We start from the raw sequence: 22,556 nt of genomic DNA on the forward strand, positions 1-22,556 counted from the left end.
GCCTAGCCTACTATTTAATACCATCAAATATCGAATGACTAGTAACTAACTATTGCCAAGATTTCACGATGTTCAAAATTAAATTTCATAGTTCGCCATTGAAATTTGATGATGAAACAAGTGCGTAAATAGTTGTAACTATTAACCTGTACTTGCCCTAGCCTACTAATTAACATCATTAAATGATTAGTATTTTTTTTAAATTTTTTTAGATTTAAGTGTGTATGTAAAACATTTTTTTCCATAAATTTTAGCTTTTGTTTGGGAAAAAAAAAACTTGTCTGTGAAATAAGTCGGTTTTTTGAGATAATCCGTCAAAATATGCAATTACAGTTTTTTGTCTCTGGAAAAATAAGTCATTTTTATAAATGTGAAAATTTAAAATTTATGATATTTTTTTAATAATTTTTTCTCTTAAAACTGTTTTATTATATTAAAGTTAATTTTTGGTTGTATCCAAATGGAACTATCTAAATATTTGAAAATCAATTTCCAAAAAATATCCAAACAAAAATTTATTCTAATTATAATCAATAATAATAATAATTATAATAATTATTATTAAAATAATTTAATTCTCACAATTTTTTAAATGACACTCTTATTGATATATATTTACTTAATTTTCCTAGAAAAAAAAGTTTATAAGATAAAATTAACATACATACAATCACAAATTTTTGTAGGTCTTATAATTAAATTAAGAGAGAAAATCATTAAATAATACAAAAAAATCATAAAATATTTATTAAAAAATACAAGAGACTCATAAAATTTGTGATTTGTATTGAATTTCTTTATATATATATATATATATATATATATATATATATATATAATATGATATGATATACAGAAACATTGAATACATGCTATATGCTGGCAAAAAAAGTTTTTTGTATACATTCTATAAATAATGTTATTAATTTGTTGCACCTATTCATACGGCTACTGCCTTCTAAAGAGTCTCTTTCTCTTTACTCACAAAATAAAACTGGAAATCTTTCCAACCTAATATATTTCACAATTTGCATGGTAATTAATTTTGTTGCAATGCAACTTTATGCCGTTATATATCCTTGTGAAGAACAAAATTCTAAATTATAGAGTGAACACAATTTTCACCACCTAAATGATACATGTTAATTTAACTCGAATAATAAATTCATTAAACCATTTTTTAAAGTCAAAATTTGAAAAATCAATTTTTTTAATATCGCTTTTGTGTAATTAAATTGTTTCTTTAAAGAGGAAAATTTTATATAAAAATTGTTGTCAAAAGATGATTCAAAAATACTTATTATCAAAAAGTTATAGAACAAATTATTCTTTTGATTTATTATTTTATTTGTTATATTCATTTTATTAGTCATTTATTTTTTAAAATGTTTATTATAATTATTTATCTTTTAAATTTGAATCAATTTGATCCTTTATTAAAAATAATGGTCATTGTTTCTAATTTTAGACATGATTTTAGATTATTTTTTTCTTGATTTAAAATTTGAAATTCGTCTTATTAATCTTATTTATGTGAAAACTATTAAATACAATTAAAGTTTAAATAAAAAATTATTATAAACATGATAAAAATTGTATAAGAATAAGTCCAAAAGACAATTCGAATTTCAAAATCTATAATTTCATATTATATATTTTCTAGTTGTTTTTAGACATATATTTTACATGATTTTCAATTATATTATAGCTTTTATGAATTTAAACATTAATTGAGTTTTATAATTTTTATACAGTTGAATCTATTGTTACAAGTTTTACATATCAAATTAATCAAAAATTGATTCAAAATTGTGTTGCAAAATTACAAATTATTGTTATTTTAAAAGGAATAAATTAATAAACATTTTAATAGATAAAAAAATAAAATAAATCTAATAAATAAAATAAAAGACCAAAATATAATTTATCCAAAGTTATATTGATAATTTGATATAACACTTATTATATTTAAAAAAATCAAGGGAGGTTTATCTCTAAATTATATTATTAAAAAGCCTCTCCAACGGAAAATATAGTTTGTATATTACAATTATAATTCTCAATCACTACCAATTAAACTATTAATTGAATATATCAACACCCAATTTAGAGCAAGAATGGAAAGGACAAAAGTCTTGAATTTTATTTTTATAGAAAACATTTATTCGTTTATTACCTGAAATCAATTATCTTGACGTCGAATATAATTATTATGAGTGATAAAGTTCTTTCTTCTTAGTAGTTTTATTTAAATGACAACGTAAAGTATTTTTCTAACGTATATATTGAATTGTTGTATATGTTACCTTTGGCCTCGACATTATAGGATGATGAAAGATACTCGTATGCAGGGACCATACTAATATGATAGGGGACCACCCTGGTAATATATATACGTGATTTAGTTGCATCGCTTTCATTTTCCTTCCAATGCCAGAAACAATGTACCATACATTCAGAGAAGAACTTCACACTCATAACCAAACAATAATGGCTCCACTTAAATGCAAATGTTTCCACTTTTGACTAATCAATCCCCTAATTTCTGATATCACTTTGAATTCTGTTCACACTAATTAATTAAGTACGTTTCATAATATGATTACATTACATGTCAAAACTCCACCCACATGATCTTTTCCTGCCCTATGATCCATTGCATGCATTCTAATTAGAAAATAAAAAATCATTTCTTTTAAAAATTTAATAGTCATACACCCACATAAATTTTTAGTCAAACAATTAAAAAATTATTATTAATATAATTTTTAAGGTACTTATTGTAAAAGTTGACAAATTTATCATAAATGATAGTTTGTGATATTATATTATAATTTTGTAAAATTATTTTATGTTGTAAGGACATAACTTTTTTTCTTTTTTTAAAAGGAAGTTTATCATAATTTCTGTTTCCCCCCTGCTATATTATTATTCATAAAAGAGAGACTTAATTTGAGTTTAGGCTTTTGCATATATATAGTTACCAAAGTACTTTATTTAATTACTAATTTACTAGGGCCTTCAATCACGAATAGTATATACGCACACAGCTAGCATGGCCACTCTGTTTTTCAGCCCTAAACAAAATTAATTATGAAGCATATGTTAAAGAAAATATATGGTGATCCTTAGCTTATCTTTTAATAAAAGTTTAGCATATGATTATGCTTGGCTTCTTGTGACTGAGCATAAAAAAAGCTGAGGACGAGGGGGACCATCGCTTAAATAATTTCTTGACTTAATGTCTATTTAAATAATAATTTATGCAAATTTAATATCTAAGAAGAACAAAAGGACTACGACCTTAGTGAACTTCCTCTAAAAGAAGCAAATTAGAGATTCTGATTATTTTTTTATCATGCATTTATTTATTCTTAAAAAATTCTCTGATTCAACATGATGCACGTGGTAGGCGTTTTGTTATTTTTCTTTTGATAAAGATAAGTATATCATTTTCAAGTTTGATATTGCGATCTGACTTCATTATAATCTTTAACTAACCCCACCAATGTACTGATTAAATGTATTAGAATATATTATTAGGGTTCTAGTATAATCATTTTAATTTCAATGAATAAAAAAATAACAACTATATTTAAGTGATATTTTATATGTGAGAAATGTTAGGACGTTGGAATCATACATGTTGATTTATCTTCAAAGTTTAAAATAACTAATATTAAATTAATTTTTTTAGGTTAAATCAATCTACACAAATACAACTCTAAACATTTAGAGAATTTTTCGGATTATAACTTCTGGAGGATTAATTAAGCATTTTCCTTTATATTTTATGTTTAACTATAGAACGTATCAAATTCATTTTTTTTAAAATAATCATTATTAGTAATAAATTGTACATTTGTATAATTTCCTGTCTCATCACTCTCATGTTTATTTGTAATGAAAAGAGATGCACACAGCACACTAAAAGTATTTTCTTGATAATTTTAATTATATGTTATTTAATATAAAAGTAAATAATCTACTCATGCAGAAGAGTAACTTCAGTTATGGTAGTAAAATACTGTACTGCAGTAATTAAAGGATTTTCATGTTGCTTTCCAATCACGTTTGTCCATTTCAAACAGAGTTTACTTTGTCGTTAGCGGTTTCCTTTGTTGCGGTAACAACTCTTCTTCGTTTCAAAGAAATAAATCCACTTCAACGTACTCTTCTTCTGTTTTACACTGTTGCTACATTATATACTGTTTATAACCCAGGCTTGTAGTTTAGTAGTAGAATTTGATTCATGTTTAAGTAAGGTTAAGCAGGGACGGAGCCAGGATTTCAATACTGGGGGGCCGAGAATAAATAATATATAATTTATAATAAATGAAAATTAAAGTATCAAAAGCATATAAAAAAAATATAAAAAAAATTAAAATTGTTGGGGGGGCCGTGGCACCCGTAGGTCCCCCCTTGGCTCCGTCCTTGAGGTTAAGGTTTCGAATTCTATTTTGTATATGCACTATGAGAAATATAACGAGGAGATTAATCTGATATCGACTCTGAATACTTTAAGGACCAAAAGAAAAAAATTATTTATTTATTTATTTAATTTTTCGCATGAAAATATTTTTTTTCTCACGTTATATATAATAAATTAATCTATATATTTATGCTATCAAATTAACTCTATGATGAAATGTAAACCATTCATTAGTTCAGGATGTTATCTTGTTCCAACAATAAGGCTTTTGTCAGTGACGTGTCACATGGTTATTGCTATTAACACCATAATTATTGACGGCTATTTTTTTTTAATTTTATTTTATTATTATATTTAGATAATGTTAATATTAAGGAGAAAAAAGAAAAGAATAAAAGAAAATTTGGTTCGCGGGTCCAGTGCGGTTGCCAGGACTCGTGGGTAGAGTAGAGCTACCTTTTCCTCTTTCTTCTTCTTCGTCTTCTTTGCATAACGTTCCTTTTTAGTGCCACTTCGCAAACCCTCGTCTTCTCCCATCAAAAACCTCTCTCTCTCTCTCTCTCTAAATTCTCTCAGCGGCGATGGCCGACTGTTTTTCCAGCTCCGTCGAATTCGGACTGAACCTCTCCAAGCGAGTCTACTACGGGAAAGGAATGGCTCCGTCGCCGGCGACGGCGATGGAAAGGTCAGCGGAGGGATTCCTTCCGACGGCGCCGATGTGCTACGCGGTGATATCGGATCCGGAGAAAGTGGAGAACCCGGACATTCGAAGCTACCAGCCGTACGTGCTGGGCGAGTGCGATCCTCCGGCGCTGATTCCGCTTCAGGTTCTCGGAGTTGGCATGGAAGTGGAGTGCTCCTTGGACACGGCGTTCGTAACGGTCACCGGAAAGTGGCGCGTGCATTGCGTCACGGCAAGAAGTACGTGTGACTGCCAGGTTGCCATACCTATGGGTGAACAGGTAAATAAATACTCACCAATACCGATTAATATCATGCATTCATACTTCATTTTTCTTAACTTTAATTTTAATACAAAATATGCTCATCTAAATATACTTTATAGTAAAAGTAAAGTAAAATAAAATAATAAAAAATTGTTAACACGGGCTGCTCTACTTAACTAAATATTGGAATTTGATGTTCAATATGTCAACTTAAGAAAGAGATATATCTATTTTAAAAAATAAAAATAAAGAGCAGTGTACAATATTACATCTCATTTTGTAAGGGTGAATACCAATTTCGAAATCCAACTCCAAATAAAAAAATAAAAAAAAAGGTAAATAGATGAATTCGAACGAGTTATTAATATAGGTGAATTAAAAATACGATTTAAAATGATTAATTTCAGTTGCCTTTGAATTTGAGTTTTTGAACTCATTGATATCTAAATTCAACTCTCTAAACAAAATCAAAATCAAAATAATTATAATTTAGATCTAAAAATAAAGTTTATTTTGAGTCATCTTTAATCTTTGTTGTTGATGTACAAAATCCTCTAGGTAAGGGTGTAGTTTGTAATATTTTTTATTTATATCATATACCTAAATAATTTAATATAATATTTAAATTATTTGAAACTTGAATAATTTTATGCATTTCCACTCTAGACGACCTAAATAATATTTGGATAATTGAATGTATAAAAAAGGATACAAGAATTGAAAAGAAATAGATAATAAATTAAATAAAAGTTTTATTTACACCAATTAAATGATTAAAAGTTCAATATATCTCTATCCGTTTAATAAAATCGAGACCTACTCAAATTAAAATCCGTCTAAATCGACAAGTCATTTGATCATGTTTGAGTCGAATTAATACAAACTATGAATTATATTGGTTAGGATTGTATCATTCTAAAATCAATCATATTTGACCGATGATTACCCCCCTATCATTTTGAGATGAATTCAGGTGGAAATAGACAGAGATGAAAAGTAAAAAAAAAATAATAATAATAAATTATAGATAATGCGATGAAAAAAGGAAAATAATATTGGAAATGAGACAAAAGGAAAATACATTTATATAATAATTTTCTTAAAATAAATTGTATCCGCGGAGGAGGTACCGCGGTAAAAGGGGCACGTGTTTATATAATATTGTCAATATGCATATAAAGAAAAAGATTGTGTGCGACTGTGCATGTGTTAATTTGTTTGTTTGAGAAGTAGGGTAAAGTTGATTTTTTTTTAATATTATTTTTACTGGTGGAAAAAATGAATGATTGAAGAGTGAGGTTGCTAGGCCTAAACTGGTTAAATGATTTGTTGAGGTTGAAATTGTTCTTTAGAAAAAGTTGTTCTTTATGAATGATTGAAATAAAAACGTCTGTTACCACAAAAGTGAAAACATTTGAATGTTCATGTGCGAAAACGAAAAATTTTAAATAAGGGAATAATACGAGAAAAGTGTGTTTTGTTTGTTTTTAGGATTTTTAGTTAGAGAAAATTTTTTCATCAATAGATAATAAAAAATATTTTATTTACGTGTATATATATCAGTAATTATTAATAGAAATATCATTTTTTTTGTATTTAAAATTTTTGAAAAAAATATTTTGACTCATTGCATTAAGAAAATGTAAAATTAAAGTTTTTCTTTTGTAATTATTAATTAAAATACAAAATTAATTATCATGTACTGATAAATAATCATGTAAAAATTTTCTATACTATTATCTAATCATACATTTTAATATATGATAAATTTGATAATTTTCATAATAATTATATTAAAATTATATTGATAATATTTTTTTAATTATTTTGATATTGTAAAAATATTTATACTCATACTTCATGATAATTAAATTCTAAAAACATATCAACTAAATATGATTTTAGTCTTTGAAATTAAAATCAATGGATTTTGATTTTGAATTCTGTATATTTTTTTCTTTATTTTTCTTCTGTATAAATTTTAAAATCATTATTTTTGCGGTCTTGCCAATTACTCTTACGCTAACATAGCTATAAAGAGAAACAAAATCCTAATAATAAAAAAAAAAGAGACATGCATTGGATTTTGCATGTAAGGGGGGTACATGACCCAATTCATTCCTACAACACATCTCGTTTTAATTAATCAAATTAAGTTTGAGTTAAAATAAATAATCTCCTAGATCCGTCCAAGTTATGTTAAATACTCAAACACGAAGTCATTTGATCTATCGGATATCGTAAATAACTTCTAATTTAAGGATGTTTACATCCATTTTGATTGAAACATTATACTTACTTTCCTTACTTTATATATTATTTTTACTTGTTGAGACGACATGTTTTTAGAAAATTGTACTAATTTTTTAGATACGAATTACGAACCATGGACATAGTATTTTTAAAATAATAAAATAAGGAAAATGCAAGGAAATTAGGTATAATTTTTAGTTAAGTAAAGTGAAGTGTAATTAACGTTAATTTTAAAGATTATTAATATAACTATCCTCATAATATTCTGCATTATTTAGTATTTTATGTGAAAAATAACTTTTAGAATATTTTCGAAGCATGTCCCACCTTTTGTCCTTTTCTAGTGGGTGATATTTTGCTCAGTTCTGCAGCTTATGCTTGTTATCTTGTAGTGAAGCTGAAAGAAAGGCCACTAGTACTCATAATTTTTTTTTATCAGTCTAGTACTCATGATTTAATTTAGAGATTATTAGTCACGACCTAATAAATTTAGCCGTTCCTGTTAATCATATCATCTGCCTGGCATAAAGTTCATTTCTTCTCTATGTATGTCATATATACTAACTTTAATTTCATAAAGTTCATGTTAATCATATCAAGGGTCTCGTTGTGTTAGGCTGGCTCAATTTAAAATTTATTATATTATTAATATTAATTTTTAATTAATACAATTATAATTAGCGCGCTGACTCATTTGTTTAGACAACATGAATATATCTGCCATCCTAACAATCTATTGATATTGGGTTTTAAGTGTTGCGAGCGTAATCGTCAAGATGCATTTGTGCTGGTTAAGTTGCGTTTCTTAGTCGGTCTTGTTACATCCTTGATATTTTAGTCATGATTGTGGACACCATGAAATGTTTTGTTGTTTTTTAGATTTATGTCATGATGCTTGATGAAATTGCATGCCATTTTTTTTCTGCAACTTGATAGGCAGTTTGTTTCATGAGTTCTCAAGTTAATATGATGTGGCTAACAGGGTTCACTTCTAGGTCTAGAGGTTGATGGTTCCGGAAGATCTTACCACACTGAATTGATCTCTCTGAAAGATGAGAAGGATAAGGATAAAGTGGCCAAAGCTAAAGACGGATACTTTTTGAACAGTCGAATATACACCATTAAGATTCCACAGGTTATTATTACATCACACATAGCAAAACACAACTTAATTGTTGATACATGATACTTGACAGTTTTTTTTTTGTTTTACATTTTACTAGAGTTGATACTTGATAGTTATTAACGTGTACAGCCTATTAATTTAAGAAATTAATTATGTTTTGCAGTTTAGGGGAGGCTCCGTCTTCTCAATTAAAATCAAATGGTCCCAGAAAATTTTATTTCATGATGGTCAGTTATCAGTCTGTGTCCCTTTCAGCTTTCCCTCTTACGTCAACCCTGTTGGGAGAAGAATTTCTAAGAAAGAGAAGATATTTTTGAAAGTCAATTCTGGTGGTGCAACGGAAATGTTATGCAAAACCGCCAGTCATCCTTTTAAGGTAAAATCTATTGCGCTATTACAAAGTTCTGTTTGGCTTCCGTTAGATTTGAATTGAACTAAACATTATCTTTACGATTTTCCAGGAACTATTGCGCCAAGCCGGCAAATTAAATTTATTATATGAAGCAGAAGTGCTAGAATGGTCAAGTACAGACTTCAATTTCTCGTACACTGTAAGACCTTGAAGCATAGAATTCAATTAAAATAATTTTTAATGCAATTCCATACAAGGAGTGGATTCTTAATTAACCATAGACATTCAGAATCAGACCAGAATATTTCTCTGCAATAATAAAAAAAATTATTAGCTTAATGGTCTAGTGCTTTCACACAGGTTACTTCAAATGACATTTTTGGAGGTCTTCTCTTGCAATCTCCATTCCTGCGTGATTTTGATGAGAGAGAGATATTTTGCTTGTATCTTTACCCGGGAAACAGCCAGGATGGAAAGGTTTGTTGCAATATTAAGATATGTGATATATTTTTTCCTAAAATTTTCTTGGGATTACTTTAACATGAGGTATTTAAGGTTGTGTGTATACATGCAACATGAATGCATAAAATGGTTATCTTGCAGCTTGCGTGTAAGCTATCTCCATTTCTCTTTCTCATATACGAACAAATAAGATGTTGTTCTTTGCTTAATTTTAGCTGAGCAAGACAGTTTCACCCGGCAGAATAAATGTTTGTTAAAGTAGAAAGATAATTTATATTTATAGAAGTAATTAGAATCATATGGAACTCGGAAAATTGTCAGGGAACACAACTAGTTCAAAGGCAGATAGAAATAATATGGTCAACATTACACAGGTGCATGCATGTTTCAAATTTTCGATCATGCTGCCTTTACTTTTCAAGCTTATTTAGAATGGAGCATTCTGTCACTTGATAGGTTTTTAAGAAGGATGTGGTGTTTATAGTAGATATAAGCGTAAGCATGAAGGGAAGTCCGCTTGAAAACACAAAGAATGCACTTCTGACATCACTCTCTCAACTACATGCACAAGATACATTTAACATTATAGCTTTCAATGGGGCGGTATCCTTATTTTCGTCATCAATGGAAACGGCTACACAGGAAGCAATTTTGAATGCTACCAAGTGGGTTGATACTAATTTTATTGCTAATGGTGACACTAATATCATGCTTCCCTTAACTCAGGTAATTCTTATTTGTTGAAGTTTTCAATGTGCTTTGCAAAACATTGTTCTCTTATTTCATGGCTTGTTAATTAAGTCTTTTTTGTTAATTTTGTTTTCTCAATTCAACTGCACTAGTGAAAGTATTATATGTCTAAGAAGAGGAGATGAAAAGCCTAAGGCTACTGTTTTATTATCTTACCTCTTTGATTTTATTATTTATATATCAAATTGGTTGGAGTGATAAGTGTGAATGAAGAAGTCCCTCGTTAAAAAGGAATAAGTCGAATAACATATAAGTTGGAAGGAGAAGGACTCATATCTAACATTGTTAGAGTTTGAATTGGATGTAGTGTTAAATTCACTTGAGCAATTTGTACCCAACAAAAGTTAGTTCCTTCTTATTTACTCTGTATTCTCCCATTTGTCTTGGAATCTACCTGTTTTTTTTTTTGTTTTTTTTTATTATTATTATTTTTTATTAATGGCTAAAAGTCAACACCTTATCTTTAGTACATCGCACTTTGACTCTTCAGAAGTTTTCTTGGATTAACAATATCATATGCCTTATCTGACTTCCAGGCTTGGCATCTGTGTTTGATTTGCTTGTAATGTTAAACGTAAAGGTAAAAGGTAGATTTGTTGCTGGTATGGTATATTTGCCTTTTAATGACTAGCACATTCTATGCAGTGTTTAATAACTTGTATCCCGTGTAAAACTTTTGAATGTTGAATCCTATATATGTACATTTTGTCATATGATATTTTATTTAATATTCTGCTGTATCATAGGCAATGAAGCTACTTGAGAAATCAACTGATTCAGTCCCTCTTATTTTTCTCGTTACTGATGGGGCTGTTGACGATGAGAGAGAAATATGCAATTTTGTGACAAGCTATGTATCAAGGGGGCAATTGGTTCGAACACCACGCATATGTACATTTGGCATAGGCAAGGATTCTAGCTTCCTCTTCTATTTATACTCTTAAGTAAACAGTTTACGTGACATCATTAATTGGCAATGTTTGTTTGACACTTCAACCTTTGATAAGTGTTTTGCTTACTTCAGCTGATGTTTTAAGTAGCCAAAAATGTTTTGAAACTTAATTTTGGCATGTTTTAAGCTGATAGAAACGATTTCTTTGACATATGCTGCTTAATTTGTCAAGATGAGAGTGTTCGAAAATAGCTTCCACTTTTTTCAAGAATAAAGTAAATCGAGAATGTACGCACCAAATAAAAAGGGTGGTGCAAATGAGGGTCGGTCGATCAATATTGACAAGGTCATGGGTTTGACTCTGCTCGTGAACTTTCATCCGTAGGTCATCTATGAAGTACCAGTTTGAATGTTAGACGATTCCCTGACCTTGGAATGGACCATGGGGTAACCTCCCATCTACCCAAACTTTTTGTAACCAAAACATTTTTTTTAAAAGACAGATTTGTATTTGCCAATTACCAATTATTGGGTTTGTTAATTGTTACTACTACCATGTTGTCCGTCTGAATGTAGAAGCTTCTATTTATCATATTTCTAATTGGCATAATAGGATCAGTTGTTTAATATTTTTTTTAATAAAACTATTAATTTTCTATTTTTTTTATGTATCTGTCTAAACTGTTTATTTAAAAAGAAACAATTTTCTATTTTTTTAAGAAACAATTTTTATCTGTTTCTTAAGAAATTAGTTTAAAAATAAATTTATACAATTTCTTTTAAGTTTAAATAGACGGTCCCAATGTTCAATATTGATTATTTAATATTAATCACTTTATTTCTTGCAACACTTTGTTTATCTGTTTCGTATTTTGAAAATTTCAGGTTTATATTGCAACCACTACTTCCTGGAAATGCTAGCGCAAATTGGGAGGGGCCACTATGATTTTGCTCATGATTTAGGTCAGCTTGACGTTAGCGTAAATTTGAGGCTCAAATTTTAAACTTTCTTGTTAGTAATTTGTCTTGAAGTCCCTAATAACGCTAATCAGTGTGTTTAGGCAGATGAATCATAAAACTATTGAATTAGATTGGGACTAACAAAAATTAGCTCAAGCAAATAGGATTGTCCAAAATTTGTAGGGAGTATTCTGGACATATCATGTGAGACATCTTAAAATATTTAGCACGTGGAGTTTCTAGGATTAATTTTTTGTAGGTGAGCTAACAATAAAACTAGATAGTTTGTTGTAGATTTGTTAGGCATCTAAAAATTTAAGAAAAGAAGCAAATGCCTAGACAGTAAATAAAAGCACGACTTGTGGCCTTTGAAGTCCCAACTTAGTTCAAGCCCAGACTAGCAATTGAAGATAATTCACAGCTACGGCCAAGCCAACTAGACATGGGGGAGCGAGGCCATTATTGGAAAACAAATCCCACATCTTGTTTGAAACAAATAAAATTGAGAAGGAAGAGTCATAAATAACTCATAAGTTTAAAGTGTCAAGGTCCCAGCACTTGGTTTCTTAACCGTGCTCTGTCCATGATTATAAATAAGATTTTGTTGGAATGAACAAAGCTCACTTCCGTTATCTCAACGCTTCAAAAACGAATTAGTCTCTAAGTCAAAAGATATCCTAGTACAAAAAATAAAAATGTCCATAGATAAACAAGTTGAACTGTTGAAGTTTGTCAAGCTGAAAAGTGAAAGCCCACACTCTCCCACACTTTTAGACATGACCCGCTCATAAAATCTAGTTAAAACACTAGCAAATTGAGTGCTTTTTTTTATTCTTCGAATATCTTAAGTTTTTATACTTCGAATGTGTTGGCTGTATGATTGGGGCTACTTTGCCACCGAAAGTCAACTATTTAGCCTTTGCGTAATGTTGCCAATTAGTTATATTCCCAAGGGAAACACAAGTTGCTTAATCATACATATTTTAAGTTTTATTAATCTCCTTTTAAAAAAAAATAAAATCTTGTCCAGATGCAATCGACTTTAGAATGCAAAGGCTGTTCAGTACAGCTTCATCGGTTACGGTTGCTGATATAACAATCGAAGGTTTAGAAGGTCTTGATTCATATGAGGTACATATCCAGTAAAGTTTTATCCTCAATTATAATTGGAAACATGCTCTAATGATACACTATAGTTTACTTAAAGATCACATTTACACGTTACATCTATTTGATGTTTACACTATATTCTGATTACTGCAGTTATTCCCAACTCATATACAAGATCTATCATTTGGAAGTCCGTTGATTCTATCAGGCAGATACAGTGGAACTTTTCCCCAATCAGTTAAAGTCACCGGTACTTTGGCAGATATGACTAACTTCGTAGTAGACCTTAAAATGAAAAGAGAAAAGGATATTCAGCTCAGTAATGTAATATCTCATTCCTAAGGCTTAACTTACCACCTAATCATCATATCTGGTTGTGATATATCCCATCTTAACAAATGGGAACTCAATATGCATACATGGTATTAACATATCATATGCAATGCTATGCTGCTGTTATGTTGGCTTCACTCTTTACTTCCATTGGTCACTCAACACTTTATAGAATCATTTGAAATATAGATCCTTTAAATAGGTTGATTGCTGAATGCATACTCGACTATGCACTGAAATGTGGTTTGATATAAATTTTGGTATTCTCTCCAGGTTCTTTCAAAGAGACATATAGACTTGGTCACTGCTCAAGCCTGGTTATTAAAAAGTGAAGAGCTGGAGGAGAAGGTTTGTCTATTATGTATTTTTTATGCATATTAAATTTCTTTTTGAAAGAGAAAAAGAAACTTAAAAAGGTGAAAATGGAAATTTTAAGGAGACCAGGTTACATTAAGTCATTTATTTCAAACAAAGTGGCACTGATTTTACGCACTAACATTCAAGAAAGAGTTGCAGGAAAGGAGGGCTGCCGCTGGATAGTGCTGAACTGGAAAAATGTTTTGGGAAAAAAAACATGTCTGCTATCTAAGTGTGATATATTATTAATGTTAAATTGAAAATTGATAATTGTTATCATTATTTCTTTTAAACTCTACATGAAAATATTCTAATATGTTTACGAATTGATCCATATGGGTTGCTGAAGTTATAACCGTACTAGATTTTGCTAGATTGACAAACTTTTGTCCTGCATGATAACTTGAGAACCACGCAATAGAAGTTTGTCAACTCAGCAAAATCTTAACAGTATTATAACTTTGATAATTGGTAAGGATCAATTTATTACATCTTTCTTTAATGTAGGAACCCAAATGTAAACATTTTTATAGGAATCTAATCAAAAAACGGCGTGTAGTATAAGAACCAATTTTTTAATTTAATCCTTTGTTAAATATAAGTTTTTGCTCAACTTTCTCTCTAGTTCTAAAATCAGCCAATAAGCAGGGATAAATATGCATTTTCACTTTAATATAGTTTTATTTTGATATGCTTTCCATTGTTTATAGTATATTTTGTGTTTAGCTACACGCTCGTCTATAAGCAAATGCCAAACTGCTCTCTTATAGGTTTCTAAAATGAGCATTCAAAATAAAGTCCCGTCAGAGTATACCTGCATGAGCATGGTTCTTGTACAGAGTGATGAAGGGAAGAAGGCACCTGAACAATTTCTGTTACAAAAGGTACACCTTTGCCTTAAATTTAAGAAAAATAAGGACAAATTTTTACCTTGATCCACTTCGTAAAATACTGTATCATAATAGTTCCAGCACAATATGTCTGAACTGAAATACTTACATTCCTACAAAACAGGCATACAAGAAGCTTAGCTTCCAGAGTTTGGAAATGAACAACATCCAGAAGTTATTCCTTGGAGGGTGGAGTCTTGGATTTGGAGACGTGAAAGCAACTGCTGAGAACTTGGCACCAGCTATAAAAGAAGCAAAACCACCTGAAGGACTACTGGGGAAGGCTGCTTCCACTTGTTGCAGTCGATTGGCTGATAACTGTTGTGGCATGTGTCTGCTGCAGACTTGCAATTTTATGAATGACAAGTGCACCATCGTTTGCACTCAACTTTGTGCAGCCCTCGCATGTTTTGAGTTAATCAAATGCTGTATTGAGCTCTGCGACTGTGATTGTTTGTAGTGAAATTATGTATATGCTTAAGTTAAACATACAAAATCTGTTTAATATTACAAATGTTAACAAGGTATATATTATATATATAAGCTCTTGTGCTGTCATGTTTGCAGCTTATACTTGTTTATATTCCCTCAATTCCTCGTCTAAACTATGAAAAATGGGAAAATAATCAGATATAAACTAATTTTACTATTTTATTCCCATGTGGATTTGTGTTTTCTTTTCATTTAAGAAACACAATAATGGTGGGGTTTGGCAATTGCGTAAATCTCAGTTCTCAGCAAATCTGAGAAGCAAAACCTCCCTCATGCTTATTGTTACTTTCAATGGTAGAATTAAATATTTTTATGAACGATTTTTGACTTAAATAACATTGGTGTAATCAAGGTATCTTCAACTAAATGTAAAGTAAATAAAAATATGACATCATTTAAATTAAATAATTTTTTGATTAAAATTTACAAGTATGATGAAAGTTAATTAATAAAAAGTTTCAAGGTAAAAAAATTATAAAATAACATAAGCTAACGAATTTCTAACTTAATAATAACACTAGTCTTGAGACAGGGATGCAGTGATGATATCATGATGTTTCATCTTACTAAATATCTTCCTCCTTTCAAGAAACAACTAATAGCATGTAAATAACGTATAGTTTAAAGCTATTTAAGTAATATTTTAATCATAACTTATCATAAATTAAAAATAACCAAATCAAATCAAATCCCTCACGTATTTTTAGAATTTCCCAGGTAATTTTTTTTACCTTTAATTCAAATTTTTAATTAAATCGTTACATATTGTGAGTAAAAATGCAAATATAATTAACGCTATATATGTTTTAAAATTCTAGTTTGTATTTTGATTAACCAGACATAAATTAATTTAACAAATACTCCCTCCATCCCTTTTGTTTGACAGTTTTGTATTTTTCTTTATTTCTGTTTCATTTTCATTTTACAATTAATGACCAATTTTTTTCTTTCAATTTCACTCTTAATAATTAATTATGCGTTTTTATTATTAATTAATTAATATGAGATATAAATAGTACATAATAAAAAAATCATGTAATAATATTTATATATAAAAAAAAAAAATATTGTATTTTTAATTCTTTAGTTTAGTTACAACCTTAAATGTCAAATAAAAGAAAATGGAGAAAGTAATTTTCCACAATTAATCAATACTAGATCACTAGACCAAATTACTTATGCTAATACGAGTGAAAATGAGGATTGAATTGTTTGTAGTTGGTGAGGAGAGAGAAAATTCCCAAATTAACCCACACATTTTGGTGTTAATCAATTTTACATCTTTGTTAATCGGGTTTACTGTAATGATATTTATAAATATTATTCAATTTTTTTATGATTAATAAATATTATATTTAAGCTAATAAAGTTTTGACTCAAAATTTTGTTTATATTACTTTCATTCTTATAGTTAGATTGACTTTCTAAAATTTTTATATTAAAGTGAGTTAAATTTATATCAATGTGATCAATTTCTTGATGAATAATCTATAAGTATTTTAATAAGTGTTAATAGAGTCTTAAGACCTGTTCTATCTTTAATGAGTCTCCAAAAATCTAATTCACTTAAACTTTCATAAAATAAAATAAAAAAACACAGTATAATCAAATAAATTTTGTTAAAAACGTGTAAAATTTTTAATATTTTAAATTTCTAATATAATGTTTTTATTCAAATCAAACATTTTTGTAATATTTTTCTCAAAATGTCATCAATTTTTTTTCTTATTTCTATTCACTCATTTTTTTTATTCATAATCAAACAGACCTATTTACATCGTGTTAAGACAAGAAAATTCCATGGTAAAAAAATGAAATGTTTATATAAAAATAATTAAAAAATGTGTATACATATATCCTATGAGCCTTTTCATTATAAAATAAAATATTATCCATGAATCTTATCCCAATTAATTTTTTTAAATAGCAGCACAAAAGAAAGTTAGATAGTTAAAATTAATTTTATCCCATGCATTATAATGCAAGTCGAAATGTACATATATATATATATATATATATATATATATATATATATATATATATATATATTTTAGTTCATAAGAATCCAAATAAAAATATTTTTACAATAAATTGTTATTTTCCTTTGATCTAATAAAATATATTTCCCGATGTTGGTGTTGTATTGAGGTTTGACGTTGGGTCGGAGGGAAGTCGTTGTTGTTGAGCAGTTGAGGTACGAGGTATGAGGTCTCAATGTTTCCAACATACATTCATTTTGTGATTGTTGTTCGTTCTTTCAGTTTCATTCTTCAAATGAGACCCCCTTTTGTTGGATCAACAATACTTGTGCTTTCTCTTTTCGTCTGGTAAGCTCTCACTTCACTTTACTGCTACTGCTACTGCTAGGGTTTCAAATCATTTTAATTGCCTAATCAGTCAACTTAGTCAAATAACATTAACCTATCATTTTTGTCTTTTGTTTCCATGTCTATAAATTTCGTCTTTTTCGCAACTGAATTCAATGAAATTTCTAAACTTCTTTTTTCATTTCTCTAGTAATGTTTGTTGCATGAATCAGATTAATAACACTTGAGTAGCAATTATTGCGGCAAGGGTAATTGATTTTGATGCTGGAGATTCGTGCATGTTTTGCATTTATCAAATTGTTGAATTTTTTTTTTATTATTTAGTCTCTGCAATAACTGTTTCCAGATGCCAAGCACAAAAAAAAAAAAAAAAAAAAAAAAAAAAAAAAAACTGTTTCCAGATTTAGAGGTTATCTACATGTACATCTATGTGTGTGCAATTTCAGATTGATGTACCTAAAACTGGACAAGTAATGAAAAATGTAAATTCACGATGTGATCTTTTCAAAGTTGCAGTTCTTCTACCGATGGAAATATTAAAACGGAGAAAACCTTGGCAATTATAAAACCAGACGGATTGCTTGGTAACTACACAGATGATATTAAGAAAACAATTGTAGAATATGGTTTCAGAATTTTTAAGGAAAAGATTGTTCAACTTGATGAGGCCACTGTGAAAAGTTTTTATGCTGAGCACTCTTCAAAAAGCTTCTTTTCCAGCCTTATAAAATACATGACAAGGTATGAGGTATCCCCTTCCCATGATTGTCTTAATGTATGATGATGGTATATAATGTTTCTTGAGCTGTTATGTCAACCTCGTTATATTGATGTTTGTTGGATTTCCTTATTCCAGTTTTATTTGCTTGCTAATGGTAATATTTTCCCTTATCTCTTTAATTTTTATTCATTTGTTGTGGCATATGCTAGAAGTTGGTGAAGATGAAGGCTGAATTTAGCTATGTTTCGTTAATTCATGCATGTCAGCAAAGTTGAAGTTACCGAATACAGGATTACCCTAAGAGGGGATTTTTTTGTATTACTAATTGATTAAGCACACATGCTATAATATAGGGTACCAACCACATAGAGAAGTTGGGAGATTGTAGCTTTTCTTTTTTCTTGTTTAAAGTCATTATAGAATAAACTAGATGATTTGTCACCTTGACTATGTACTTGAGATTGAGAAATTTCTCCCGTACAATACTGTGGAATGTGGATGTTAATGGTTCATCACTAATTATTTTAATCATATTTGACATTAACTTTCCTTTCTGCATGGTTGTTAGTCTTGTATTATCCTAAATTTCCTCTTCTGCTTCTCCAAAACGATTATCAGTGGACCGGTGTTAGTTATGGTCTTGGAGAAGGATAATGCTATTGCTGATTGGCGTGCTTTAATGGGCCCTACAGATGCAAGCAAGGCTAAGATTACTCACCCTCACAGGTCATACATGTTACTAATTGCATTGCATTGCACTTGTGATTTGTGAACTTTATAACTTGTTCAACTTATGTAGAGTTTAGCCCCTAGACTGTGTCATTGCGGGTGGCCAATTTTATTGAGTTTGATGTCATGATATGTGTTAATTATCTCTTTGGTGAACTTGTTACTATTTTGTGCAGTATCAGAGCAAAATGTGGATTGGATATGCAAAAGAATTGTGTTCATGGTTCAGACTCTCCCAAATCTGCACAAAGAGAGATACCATTTTTCTTCAATGAGCTCTCTGCAGGTCAATAATTTAAATTCTATTTTAAGCAAAAATAAATAAAGTATTCACTCTTTAGGCGTTAGCTTTGTTATATAATCAGATGGCATTTAAAATGTACATTAATGGACTCCTAGATGCCACATGGGCAAACAGGGAACAAGCAATCATCTTACGATGAAAGGAATTATTACTTATCAATCAGCTTCTATTAAGATTCCTGTTTCTTAAAGAATTTCTGTAATTAATGGTAATAGAATAATGGGTAGATAGTTGTCTTTTCAAAAGAAAATGGAAAAAAGGACATCAGCATCCTGACATACTCATATTATGGATCAACTTGCTAGTATAAGCATCCTTTTTAAAAGCAACTAAGATGGTTGTTTTCCAAATTCCATTATCATATTGATAACCTCTTTTGACAGATGTAATTGCAGAGCACGATGAGTTGTAGCTGGTACAAGTTTGAAGCAGGAACACAACTTCTTTTTGTACTTTTGTGAGTCACTACAGTTATGCAATTCATATACATGATTGCTACAGTTTCTATCGCTGCTTCTAATTTGTCACACAGTTAATCTGTTGATCTAAATTGAGAATGAGATTCCAGTATGAACATTATGTGTGGTACAATACTCATCACATACGGCTAGATTCGGTCCCCGTGTTTTGCACAATAAACTCGGCATCTAACCAAAACGAGCATTTTGTGCAGTAGAATAATCAAAATGTTACTGGTGAGAAAAAGTGGAACAAAAAATTTGACACATTGAAGGGACTGAACAGATTCAAATAATTGATGCCAGGATCAGTAGTAATTAACACATAAATAATGAAATTTTGATCCTAGATAATAGTGGTTTGTTTCCTTTAAACATTTCATGCATGGTAGTCATCTTATGTTAAAGGAAATCCACAGATACCTAAGGATTACGATGTAATTAGCTTCATGTAAAAAAAATACAAGCATCACAAAATTTCTATTTTAACTCTTTATATTTTTTTAAAATAATTTTTTTTTAGTGAATTTCACATTTCATTTAATTAATTCCTCTGTGAATTTAGAGAAAAAACCATCAGAACTTTTTTTTTATTATTATTTTTTTTTTAAAAAGAGCAATTAATAGAAAGAAAATATTAGAGAAAGTATTGCTAGCTTTCCTCTAAACTAATCTTATTTTTCGGTTCATATTCAATTGGATTCAAGTTTACAAATGACTCGGTTCAAATAGTTAGTTTAAAACAAATAAATCAAAAGTATTTGAACTTACTTTTCTACTTAATAAAACTTAATTTTATGATTATGTTACATATTATTTATTTCAAACAAAGGATCATCATTAACAAGATAAGTAATAAAATCATCTCCAAATGATTTTTCTTTCTTTTGTCTCTTACTCCTTCTAATACCTTTACATATATCTTCACTATATGCTTCACTAGGTTGTTCAAAACTATCATCAATATCTTCTCTAGTACTAGCATTGGTTCTAACCTTCAAAGAAAATATGTCCTCAAAGAATTCAACATTCTTAGTTTCTAAGATAGTATTGCACTCAATAACATTACTTTTGAGGACAAGAAACTCATAGGTAACACTATGTTCTACATAACCAATAAAATGCAATTAGAAGTCTTAGATCTTATTTTCTTTTTTTAGGATTAGGTAACAACACTCCTGCTAGTACCCCTACACTCTCTAGTACACCAAGAAACAAGCTATTAAAAGAATTTCCCCTGAAAGATTATTAAGAGTAAAGGAATTAATAGGCAAAGCATTCATCATTTCCTTAAGACTTATATTCTTTTTTTCAACTATTCCATTATACTATGGCGAATAAGATGTGGTTACTTCATGGATAATACCTTCATTCATAGAAATTATTAAACAAAGTGCACTCACCTCCCATTTCAGACTTATCCTTTTAATTTTTCTATTAAGTTGATTTTCTACTTCAACTTTATAAGATAAAAACATATTAAAAGTTTCATCTTTATCTCTAGAAAGATAAAATTTAGTATATCCAGAGTAATCATCTATAAAAGTTATAAAGTAATTTTTACCACCTCTAGACATAATTGGTTTTAAATCAGTAAGATCATAATGAATTAAACCAAACAATTTTGAATCATGTTGAATAGAAGGACAAGGAGTCTTTGTGACACTTTTACTACCTCAACACATATATTGTAATAATGAAAACTTAATAATAATTTTTTTTTCAATTTCGGTAAAAAGGGTTCACATGAGAATCTTCAAAATTATTCTTCAATAATCACAATAATAAAAATGAAACGCAAGAGTTTACAAATTATTTTCAAAAATAATATTTACAATTCCAATTTCATATAAAAATCTATGTCCTACAGAAAATCCTCTGCCCCGATGTCACAATATCAGAGCATACCCACAACTCAACCGTTGGCATTCTAGATGTCACTCGTAGCCGGATCTTCCTCACCTAAAATATCTACAAATCGGACGGTGAGAAAAGAAAATATCTATATATATAGCACATAAGAAAACACAACATATTATCTCATTATAACTTAATATTCATAAATATTTCAACATATCGTATTTCAATCAATCATGCATCGTCATCACGTCATAATTTTCAATCACCCAAATCATCACAAATCTTGCACTTCACACTATGCCAAGGTTACGCTACCCATTTAACAATCTCAGGCCGTGCTCACCCCTGATATAACAATGTGCCAAGGTCACGTTATCCCTATCCCAGGGCCGTGCTCACCCCTGACATGTTAACCAAGGTCACGATACCCACGTAGCAATCCAGAGCCGTGCTCACCCCTGATATAACATTGTGCCAAGGTCACGTTACCCCTAGCTGAGGGCCGTGCTCACCCCTGACATGTTAACCAAGGTCACGATACTCACGTAACAATCTCGGGTCGTGCCCACCCCTGGTCATAGGTGTGAAGAACCACAATCACATCTCATTCACATTCCACACAACATCTCATAATTCAATTCCATACGCACATCTCAAGCAATTCACATCTAAGTCATCAATTTTTATCAAGTAATATAGCAATAAGATTCATAAATTAATATAATAATCAATTTTAATACAATCTTAACATAAACGATAAAATTCCCAATTATTCCAAAACCTAACTCACAGACACTTTTC

General features: G+C 29.5%; 2 protein-coding genes across 9 annotated transcripts; both read left to right on the forward strand.

Annotated features, from left to right (window-relative positions):
* Positions 1-4,841: 4,841 nt before the first annotated feature.
* LOC109812586 (inter alpha-trypsin inhibitor, heavy chain-like protein) lies at positions 4,842-15,435 on the forward strand. Of its 2 annotated transcripts, none has more exons than XM_020376578.3 (13): positions 4,842-5,394; positions 8,615-8,767; positions 8,922-9,134; positions 9,220-9,309; positions 9,471-9,587; positions 10,029-10,298; positions 11,069-11,228; positions 12,100-12,177; positions 13,205-13,305; positions 13,438-13,608; positions 13,891-13,965; positions 14,745-14,858; positions 14,989-15,435. In XM_020376578.3, exons 1-13 carry the CDS (start codon positions 5,014-5,016, stop codon positions 15,322-15,324), a joined length of 2,259 nt encoding a protein of 752 aa, XP_020232167.1. In that variant the 5' UTR covers positions 4,842-5,013; the 3' UTR covers positions 15,325-15,435. The 2 variants fall into 2 exon arrangements, with proteins under 2 accessions (XP_020232167.1, XP_082930946.1); XM_083074820.1 differs by lacking the exon at positions 4,842-5,394 and adding an exon at positions 8,394-8,427 and having other exon boundaries at positions 8,628-8,767.
* A 1,991-nt stretch (positions 15,436-17,426) lies between these two features.
* Positions 17,427-20,011, forward strand: LOC109812591 (Nucleoside diphosphate kinase family protein). 7 transcript variants are annotated; one of them, XM_020376584.3, is made up of 6 exons: positions 17,427-17,550; positions 17,618-17,683; positions 18,194-18,424; positions 19,023-19,130; positions 19,310-19,419; positions 19,821-20,011. In XM_020376584.3, the coding sequence occupies exons 2-6, from the start codon at positions 17,631-17,633 to the stop codon at positions 19,847-19,849; spliced, it is 531 nt and encodes a 176-aa protein (XP_020232173.2). In that variant the 5' UTR covers positions 17,427-17,550; positions 17,618-17,630; the 3' UTR covers positions 19,850-20,011. The 7 variants fall into 7 exon arrangements, with proteins under 7 accessions (XP_020232173.2, XP_020232174.2, XP_020232172.2 ...); XM_020376585.3 differs by having other exon boundaries at positions 18,200-18,424; XM_029274237.2 differs by having other exon boundaries at positions 17,539-17,557; positions 18,200-18,424.
* The last annotated feature ends 2,545 nt before the right edge of the window (positions 20,012-22,556 follow it).

This window comes from Cajanus cajan, chromosome 5 (genome assembly GCF_000230855.2).
Source record: "Cajanus cajan strain Asha chromosome 5, NIPB_CcT2T_4, whole genome shotgun sequence".
Classification (NCBI taxonomy): Eukaryota; Viridiplantae; Streptophyta; class Magnoliopsida; order Fabales; family Fabaceae; genus Cajanus; species Cajanus cajan.

Bases quoted from the DNA above. Each gene is read 5' to 3' on its own strand.
- LOC109812591 (XM_020376581.3), top strand. From the start codon at position 17,571: ATGTTTCCAACATACATTCATTTTGTGATTGTTGTTCGTTCTTTCAGT. The intron at 17,684-18,193 runs GTAAGCTCTCAC...ATCTTTTCAAAG, and splicing joins GTGCTTTCTCTTTTCGTCTG to TTGCAGTTCTTCTACCGATG. The intron at 19,420-19,820 runs GTCAATAATTTA...CTCTTTTGACAG, and splicing joins CTTCAATGAGCTCTCTGCAG to ATGTAATTGCAGAGCACGAT.
- LOC109812586 (XM_020376578.3), top strand. From the start codon at position 5,014: ATGGCCGACTGTTTTTCCAGCTCCGTCGAATTCGGACTGAACCTCTCC. The intron at 11,229-12,099 runs GCAAGGATTCTA...TGAAAATTTCAG, and splicing joins CATATGTACATTTGGCATAG to GTTTATATTGCAACCACTAC. The intron at 12,178-13,204 runs GTCAGCTTGACG...AATCTTGTCCAG, and splicing joins TGATTTTGCTCATGATTTAG to ATGCAATCGACTTTAGAATG.